Genomic DNA, 9,899 nt, shown 5'->3' on the forward strand with positions numbered 1-9,899 from the left:
AAAAAAAAAACCAATATTTTTTACTTTTGCTATAATAAATATCCCCCATTTTTTTTTTAAACAAATTTCTTCATCTGTTTAGGCCAATATATATTCTTCTACATATTTTTGGTATTAAAAAAAAAAAATCGCAATAAGCGTATATTAATTGGTTTGCGCAAAAGTTATAACGTCTACAAACTATGGGAAAGATACTTATGGCTTTTTTATTTATTTTTTTATTTTTTTACTAGTAATGGCGGCAATCTGCAATTTTTAGCGTTACTGCGACAATGCGATGGACAGATCAGACAATTTTACATTTATACAGCGATCAGTTCTGTAAATATGCACTGATTACTGTGTAAATGTCACTGGCAGGGAAGGAGTTAACACTAAGGGGCGATCAAGGGGTTAAATGTGTGTTCCCTAAGTGTCTCCTAACTGTGTGGGAATAGGACTGACTGTTGGAGGAGACAGATCGCTGTTCCTACTTAGTAGGAACAAACAATATGTCTCCTCTCCCCTGACAGAACAGGGATATTTGTGTTTACACACACAAATCCCCGTGCTGCCTCTCGTGCACACGATCATGTGTGGCAGGTGGCGATCGCACCCGCCGGCCATGCGCATCTGGTCCCCCCGCCGTGCAGCTGGTGCGTGCATGCTCTCTGGCGGCTCCTACAGGGAAAGCCGTACCCGTATGGGGTTTTGCCCAGGAGAGCCATTGTGCCGCAGTATATCTGCGGGAGCTGGTCGGGAACCGGTTAAAATATAAATGAAAGGAAAAACATTTGTATATAGATATAAAAAACATTATAAATACATTTTTTCCCTTTTTATCAGTAATCCCATTCCCTCTGTTCTCAGCTACATGGGGGGAGGGGGGGGGGGAGAAGCAGCAGTACACTCAGCTTCCCAGTAAAAGGCTGTGTGGGGGGGAGGGTGCATGTCAAGATAAGTCTGATCATTAGAGGAGAGCAGGCTAAGTTCCCAGCATAGCTAGAAAACTGACCACGCTGTGCTCTCATGCTTAGTGTTGTCAGTTATTAATAGGAAAGCAGGGGGATTGGCAGGAACACCAGGAATTTCACACAAATGAAGCAATACAAAGAGTAGGATACTTTCTCATACAAGTACATGGTACAGCAGAGACATATCAGGAATATGAAATGTTGGGGTAACAAACACTTTAAATGATTCAGATCTACAATCAAATTTTAAAATTACACAAAGATAACCCGAGTCAATACAAAATGCAGTTTTCAAATGATGATTTCATTTAATAAAATAATAGTATGGGTTTTTTTTTTTTTTTAGAATTATACTTACCTAGGTGGATTCAGCATCTGTCCCCCAGCGACACTAAGAACTGAGCGATCAAACACCGCCGATCGCTCGGTTCTCACAGCTCCATGGGCAGATAGCTGTTGTCAGTCACCCGCTCTCTGCTCTGCCTCCTCCTCGATCACTGGAGTGCTGGGCTGTGGTGGGGGCAGGAGCAGCCGCCCCAGGCTCTCAGTTTCTATCATTTTACTACAGTGATTGATCGATCAATTTGAATAATTGATTGATTGTTTGATTGAATGATATAAAATAAAGACTCACCTGTGTGTCCCAGTATTGTGGCTGTAAAATAAGACAAAAACTGTTAAATGTCTGAAATACAAACTGCAGTCTATGCAAAAAATGTGATATTGTGTCTAGGAGAAGAACAATTCAATATATTATATAAATATAAGATGTATTAATAATAGTGAATGAATAAGAATTGATGCGCCATATGGTAATATTAAAGATCCAGACATAAGATTTTTCCAGTGATAAAATGTTTGTAAAACCAACACACTTTGGGGGTTGTAGCTCCACCTCCTTCATCAGGGCTTGAATCAATGATACATTGTAATAGTGTATATGGAGTGTCAGTGTTTGCACAGCTATCCTTCAGCAGCCAGTTTAAGCATTATTTCATAACCTGATAAAGGGGGAGGAGATACAGACCCCAAACCTTATTATCTAAATTAGATTAGATAAACAGATTGTCGTAGAAAATCAAACTAACAATACACAACTATAAACCAATTTTAGTCCATATAGACCGTTACAATGTATTATTCTTTCAAGCTCTGATGAAGGGTATACAGCCCCCGAAACTCTTTGGCTTGACAAACATTTCATCATTGGCATAAACTTGTATTTGGACTATAATAATACTGTGTGGCACTGCAGTTCTTAAAGCGATTGTAAAAGGTAGAAGGTTTTTTTATCCTTAATGCATTTCTGCATTAAGGTAAAAAAACCTTCTGTGTTCAGCCCCCCCCAATCTCACCTGAGCCAGATCTCGATGTAGCCCTGTGCCCAAGAGCAGCAGCTCACCCTTACCTCTCTCTTCATTGGACAAGGAGGCAGCAAAGGAAGCCATTGGCTCCTGCTGCTGTCAATCACAGCCTTAGAGGAAAGGGTGGGGCAGGGCTGACTCATACTGTATGAGTGTCAATGGACACACAGAGACTGGCTTGGGATCGAGCCTGTCCCAGTGCCCCCATAGCAAGCAGCTTGATATAGGGGCACTCGGAAGAGGGGAGGAGCATCAGCAGGGGACCCCAGAAGAAGAAGATCAGGGGCTCTGTGCAAAACCAATTTACAGAGCAGGTAAGTATAACATAATATATATACATATATTGTTTAAAAAAAAATCTACCTTTACAATCACTTTAATCACTCATCCTTACCACAAGCTAAGGTCATCATGGAAGCCATAAAGTGTGAAGAAGCCACCAACCCAACACTCAGATTCTTTATACAGTGGGTATAGAAAATAATCACCCCCTTTAAAATAATCACATTTTGTTGCTTTGTAGCCTGAAATGAAAACAGACACCATTTTTGTTTTATCCAGCTGTATTTACTCAGTGCACCTTATAACATCCAAGTAAAAATATAACATCAACATTTAAAAAAAATCAAAAACAGAATTACTGAGTTGGAAAAAGGATCACCCCCTCCTAAAAAATGACTCAATCAGGTGTAGCTAATCACCTTCTCAATGGCACACAAAGCCATTTGACTTTCAACTGTGATCAGCTGTGGTCATTTTGATTAGCTCAGCATGAAGAGAGCTTTCCTGGAGCATTCCTGCAACTGAAGCAAACAATCAACTATGGGTGGCAAGGCACTGTCACTGGGATCTCCGGGATAAAATTGTGGACAGGCACAAGTCAGGAGATGGATACAAAAAATTTTCAATGGCTAGAAGCACAGTGACGTCAATTATTAAGAAGTGGTACAACACAGACCCTCCCTAGATAAGGACGTCGCTCGAAACTGGATGAAAGAGCCAGGAGGAAACTGTTCAGAGAGGCCACCAAGAGGTCTACAGCAACTCTGAAGCAGTTGCAGGAATTTATGACAAAGAGCGGTCATTGTGTGCATGTGACAACAATACCACAAATTCTCCACAAATGTGGCTTGTATGGGAAGGTGCAAGAAAAAAGCCGCTCCTCAAGAAAGACCACATGCAGTCACCACAGAGCTTTGCCAAAATGCATCTTGGAGATTCTGAGGCCACATGGAAAAAGGTGTTATGGTCAGATGAGAATAAAAGTGAATTATTTGGCCTCAAAACCATGTTTGGCAGAAATCCAATACAGCTCACCATCCAAATACCACCGTTCCTAAAGTAAAGCATGGAGGTGGTAATATCCTGTTATGAGGGGGTTTCTCTACAGCAGGGACTGGAGCACTTGTCAGGATAGAAGTAAAAATTAATGGGGCAAAATACCATCAAATTCTTGAGAAAAAAAAATCTGCTGCCCTCTGCCAAGAAGTTATCAATGGGAAGAAGGTTTACCTTCCAACATGACAATGACCCAAAGCACACAGCAAAAATGACCACATAGTGGTTGAAGGAAAAAAAATGTGAATGTCCTTGTATGTCCTAGTCAGAGCTAAGGTTTAAACCCCATTGAAAATCTGTGGAATGACTTGAAGACTGCAGTCCACAAAAGGTCACCATCACATGTACCTGAACATGAGCAGTTCTGCAAAAAAGAGTGGGCAAATATTGCAAAGTCTAGATGTGCAAAGTTAGTAGAGACAAATCCCAACAGACTAAAGACTGGAATTAAAGCAAAAGGTGGTCCAACAAAATACTGACATAAGGGGTGATCCTTTATCACCCCTTATGTCAAAACCCCAATTGGTTTTTAATTTTTTTTTTTTAAATTCTGACATGTTGGTGTTATATCGTTCACTTGGATGTTATAAGTTGCACTAAGTAATTACAGCTGGATGAAACAAAAACTGTGTCTGTCTTCATTTTTGGCCGCAAAGCAACAAAATGTGATTATTTTAAAGGGGGGAGTGGTTATTTCCTATACCCACTGTACCTACACTTTACTGCTACACTTTGTGATAATAAAAACAAGGATACAAAGCAATCACACAAATAATCCTCAGAGTTCCGGCACCTTCTATCCACTTTTCTAAGTAATAAAAATGTTGTCTTGGTTTTTACTAGAAATGTTTTTGTTGCCTCGTATGAGGTGATTGTGGCTGTACACAACAGTTGAGAACTGTCCATGATACTTTTTTATTAGCAATAAAACCAAAATTCTCAGGACAAGTTTTCAGGGTGTACCCCTTTCTTTAAGGTCCATACTGGTATTAGTACAGCTTGGATCTTGAAGGGAACACACCCCAAAAGCTTGTCCTGAAAATTTGTATTTTAATGCAAATAAAAAAGTATCACGGACAATACTCAACTGTTGTTGCCTCGCAGCATTTTGAAATAAAAAGTTCTTCTTTTTTGCAGTTCTTTTGAAAATAGTTACTAGTTAACTGTTCATTGATTAAGTAACTAGAATAAGTAACAACATTTAATAGATATGGAAATAAATAGGTAAATAGGTAGATAATTTAATATATTGACAATAATCAAAGCAGATACTTACAGATGAAGACTATCAGAGCTGTGGACTGAACCGTCATTTCAGCTTTGTGGTTCAGTATTAACGAGTGTAGAAAGAACGAGGACTTTAATAGGTGTTAAGTTTTCCGGGACGCCTGGAGGGCTCATGTTATTAACACCCACAAAGAAGATTAAAGAAGCTAACAACATAACTAAAAGTAAAAAAACAGGAACTAAGCAAGTGACATGTTGTAGAGATGTTCTCTCTCTCTAAGGCTCGATTCACACCTATGCATGTTGCTTTTGAGCGTTTTTGGAGGTTTTTTTTTCATGCTTGGCACGTTTTTGAGCCGCGTTTTTGCCGCGTTTTTGCAGCGATTTGCGTTTTGCGTTTTGCAAAAACGCACCAAAAACGCATCAAAAACGCACCAAAAACGCATCAAAAACGCTGCAAAAACGGTGCACTTGCGTTTTTGATGCTTGTCCATTGAAAACCATTACATGCAAAACGCTGCTTTTTGCATGAAAAAAAGTCCCTGACCCTTTCCAAAAACGCAGAGATACAAAAAAGCATTGATGTGAACATGTTCCATAGGAACCCATGTTAAAAAATTCCCGTGCATTTCTGCAAAATGCAAAATGCATCAAAAAACGCGCTAGTGTGAATGGGGCCTAAAGCTTAACTCTGGTAAAAAAAAGCTTTACTCCGGATCCCTGCATACTTATGCCGCGTACACACGGTCGGACTTTCCGGCATACTTGGTCCGGCGGACCAGAGTGTGCCGGACAATCCGCCCGTGTGTGGGCGGCGGCGGACTTTTCCGGCGGACTTCTTCCCAAAAGCCCGCCGGACCTAGATTTTAAACATGTTTGAAATCTTTCCGTTGGACTCAGTTTCGGGCGGAAAGTCCGCTCGTGTGTGTGCTGGTCCGACGGAAAGCCCGCTCGTGTGTAGGCTGGTCCGACGGACCAAATGCGACACGAGGGGATGGTATTGCATCTCGCGCTCGCTGCAATAGGAAAAACAAATCTTCCTATTGCGGCGAGCGCGGGGCATACCAGGCCCTTAGGTCTGGTATGGATTATAAAGGGGAACCCCGCTACGCCGAAAAAACGGCGTGGGGTCCCCCTAAAATCCATACCAGACCCCGATCCGAGCACGCAGCCTGGCCGGTCAGGAAAGGGGGTGGGGACGAGCGAGCGCCCCCCCCCCTCCTGAACCGTACCAGGCCGCATGCCCTCAACATGGGGGGTAGGTGCTTTGGGGGAGGGGGGCGCCCTGCGCCCCCCCCCCCAAAGCACCTTGTCCCCATGTTGATGAGGACAAGGGCCTCTTCCCGACAACCCTGGCCGTTGGTTGTCGGGGTCTGCGGGCGGGGGCTTATCGGAATCTGGGAGCCCCCTTTAATAAGGGGGCCCCCAGATCCCGGCCCCCCACCCTATGTAAATGAGTATGGGGTACATGGTACCCCTACCCATTTACCTAGGAAAAAAGTGTAAGTAATAAAACACACTACACAGGTTTTTAAAATATTTTATTAAACAGCTCCGGGGGGGGATCTTCCTCCGGCTTCGGGGGTCTTCTTCCGGCTTCGGGGGTCCCTCCGCTTCATCTTCTCCCGGCGTCCGGTTGGTTCTTCTCCGCTCTCCGGCCTCTTCTCCCGGTGTCGCAGGTCTTCGGCCGGCCCCTCCGCTCTCTTCATGTAGCTCTATTGCGAGCGGAGGTCCGGACTTCTGGGCTTCTTGGCTTCTTGGCTTCTCTTCTCTTCTCTTCCCCCAGATGTTGACACGACGCTCTCTCCGGCTGGACTGGTCTCTGAGGGCTGCGTTGTGACTTATATAGGCGGAGACCCCGCCCCCATATGATGTCACAGTCCCTGGGCATGCTGGGACTGTGACGTTTTAGGGGGCGTGGTCGACCACGCCCCCTAAAACGTCACAGTCCCAGCATGCCCAAGGACTGTGACATCATATGGGGGCGGGGTCTCCGCCTATATAAGTCACAACGCAGCCCTCAGAGACCAGTCCAGCCGGAGAGAGCGTCGTGTCAACATCTGGGGGAAGAGAAGAGAAGCCAAGAAGCCAAGAAGCCCAGAAGTCCGGACCTCCGCTCGCAATAGAGCTACATGAAGAGAGCGGAGGGGCCGGCCGAAGACCTGCGACACCGGGAGAAGAGGCCGGAGAGCGGAGAAGAACCAACCGGACGCCGGGAGAAGATGAAGCGGAGGGACCCCCGAAGCCGGAAGAAGACCCCCGAAGCCGGAGGAAGATCCCCCCCCGGAGCTGTTTAATAAAATATTTTAAAAACCTGTGTAGTGTGTTTTATTACTTACACTTTTTTCCTAGGTAAATGGGTAGGGGTACCATGTACCCCATACTCATTTACATAGGGTGGGGGGCCGGGATCTGGGGGCCCCCTTATTAAAGGGGGCTCCCAGATTCCGATAAGCCCCCGCCCGCAGACCCCGACAACCAACGGCCAGGGTTGTCGGGAAGAGGCCCTTGTCCTCATCAACATGGGGACCAAGGTGCTTTGGGGGGGGGGGCGCAGGGCGCCCCCCTCCCCCAAAGCACCTACCCCCCATGTTGAGGGCATGCGGCCTGGTACGGTTCAGGAGGGGGGGGGGGCGCTCGCTCGTCCCCACCCCCTTTCCTGACCGGCCAGGCTGCGTGCTCGGATCGGGGTCTGGTATGGATTTTAGGGGGACCCCACGCCGTTTTTTCGGCGTAGCGGGGTTCCCCTTTATAATCCATACCAGACCTAAGGGCCTGGTATGCCCCGCGACGGGGCTAGCAAGGTGTCAATCTCGCCGATAAAAGCGGCAAGATTGACATCCTTCTCTAGTCCCGTCGCACCTGAGTCACGTTCAAAATGAACGGACTTGTCCGTGTGTGGGCAAGTCCGTTCATTCTGAAAGTCCGCCGGAACTCCGGCGAAAGTCCGTCGGAAAGACGGGCGGACTTAGCCCGCCGGAAAATCCCGGCGTGTGTGGGCAAGTCCGTTCGTTTTAAGGTCCGGCGCACCTGGCGGACAAAGTCCGTCGGAAAGTGTGCCGGACCAAGTAGGATAGAAAGTCCGCTCGTGTGTACGCGGCATTAGATGTGCCTGTTTTAATCATCAACCATGTGAGTTGCTAGATGTTGTATGTTCATTAAATGTAACCATATTGCTACACTTGGAGGCGCCCCTCCACTCTTTTATGTGACTTGACGCTGCTTGTATATCAAGACATCACTCGTTTATCAAGTCAAAATGTATAAAAAAATGTTCCTTGTCTTGCAAAACACTCTCCAGACCAAGTTACTCTCAATCCAAGGTTTTACTGTATTTGATTGCCAACTGGTATGGATGGATTACGTCCCACCTTCCCCATCCCTCCTTTTCTTACACATTTCCACTTTTTTTTTTTTTTTTTATTTACTTTGTTTTAGACACCATTTCATGTCCCTTCCAAATTAAAAATTAAAATGGGTTATACTTGTTTAGATGTTCTTTTTATACAACTCTCAACCTCAACCCGTGTTTAATTTTTCTGCCTATTTTACTATTTTATATTCTGTAATATTATATGCAAAACTTTTATATGTCAAAATATTTGTTATGCGAACATATTATATATTGAAGACCACACTATCACATATATATGCTTTGAGGTTTGTTATACTGCCCATGTGTTTGCTACCTTTGCTATTTTATTTTATTTTTCGACACAGCACATATTCTTTACTTATTATTATATTGAAGACCAGTTTACAATTACTCTCAATCTCATTTATTGAGACATGTTAATTTTCCTTACCGATTGTAATGCTAATTTTACAATTTCTTTATCATTTGAATGTAACCCTGTCAAAATTATAATAAAAAATGTATTAAACGAAAAAAAAAAAAACATTTGCTAAATTTAAAAAAAAAGGCATAAATTCATTTGTAAATGAATGCAGTGCTTTGTACCAGAAAGTATTTTTAGTGTCACTATAAACAGGAGAAATGGTTGAATAACAGCGAAACTTTTATTTAAAGTAAAACTTTTATAAAAACCTACGACTGGTCAAAGTAGAAATAATCTGAATTTTTTGTTTTTTTGCGTTTTTTTTAGTTTTTTTGTGTAGAAAATAAATACAATGCAAGACAATATTACTAAAGAAAAGCCTAATTTGTCCTTAAAAAAATACAATATACCGTATGTATTATGTTGTTATCCTAAGTAATGACAAAGTTATTGCCAAACAAATTGACCCATAGTAGTAATGTAAATAATGTTCTGGTCTGTAGGGGGAATAGAGATGTTGGAGCTGGAGAGGTTAAAGAAAGACTATAGATTGTTTTTTTTCTATGTTGAGGTGTATAGTGTATCATGACCATCAAGCCCCCAAATGCTACATATCTATATGTCAGAAATTCTCATGTCTACAGGAAATGGCTGTTGATGTCTCTCACTTTGCAGCCTCTGCCTAATTTATCTGTATGCAGAGCTGGAAACAATGTATTCATATTAAATATATCAGTATTATATGGCATTATTATTTTTTCCTTTTTTAAAAGTCAAAACATTTATTTTATAAAAAAAGCTGTCCGGGTCTCCTTTCCATTATATGTACAAAAAGGTGAGGAAAGGTTTCTTTCATCGGAGGCACAGATAAAATAAAGTCCTACAGAGTTTCTAACCCTTGCTCTTTATGCTGGAAAATGTTTTAATTCCTGCCTGTGAGAATTTCCTCTTACATCCTGTCCCATCTGACATCAGCACACGGGAAGTAAGGAGAAATCCCCCAAATGGGGACAAAAGTGATAATGAACATTTGAAAGAGGTTCTAACCCTTACTAACTGTTTATTGGATTAAAAACTTTTTGGATAGGGTTGGGATTAAAAACCAATCAAATCAGCAATACAGTTTGTTTGATAAAAGCTTTATTGCCTTATTTTACAAAAATATAGACACAAGTGGCGGTACCATTATTTGCACCCGGTATAAAATAAAATGGTTCTCTATGAACAGATCTGTTATA

General features: G+C 42.8%; 1 protein-coding gene across 1 annotated transcript in view; it reads right to left on the bottom strand.

Annotated features, from left to right (window-relative positions):
- LOC141116645 (uncharacterized) overlaps positions 1–5,010 on the bottom strand; it is a 133,892-nt gene extending 128,882 nt beyond the window's left edge. Inside the window, exons 1-2 of the mRNA XM_073609037.1 lie at positions 4,932–5,010; positions 1,588–1,608 (exon numbers count right to left, since the gene is read on the bottom strand). Coding sequence (XP_073465138.1) covers positions 1,588–1,608; positions 4,932–4,968 — 58 coding nt within the window. The 5' untranslated portion in view covers positions 4,969–5,010. The remainder of the gene's footprint in view (positions 1–1,587; positions 1,609–4,931) is intronic.
- Between the last annotated feature and the right edge of the window lie 4,889 nt (positions 5,011–9,899).

This window comes from Aquarana catesbeiana, linkage group LG13 (genome assembly GCF_042186555.1).
Source record: "Aquarana catesbeiana isolate 2022-GZ linkage group LG13, ASM4218655v1, whole genome shotgun sequence".
Lineage (NCBI taxonomy): Eukaryota > Metazoa > Chordata > Amphibia > Anura > Ranidae > Aquarana > Aquarana catesbeiana.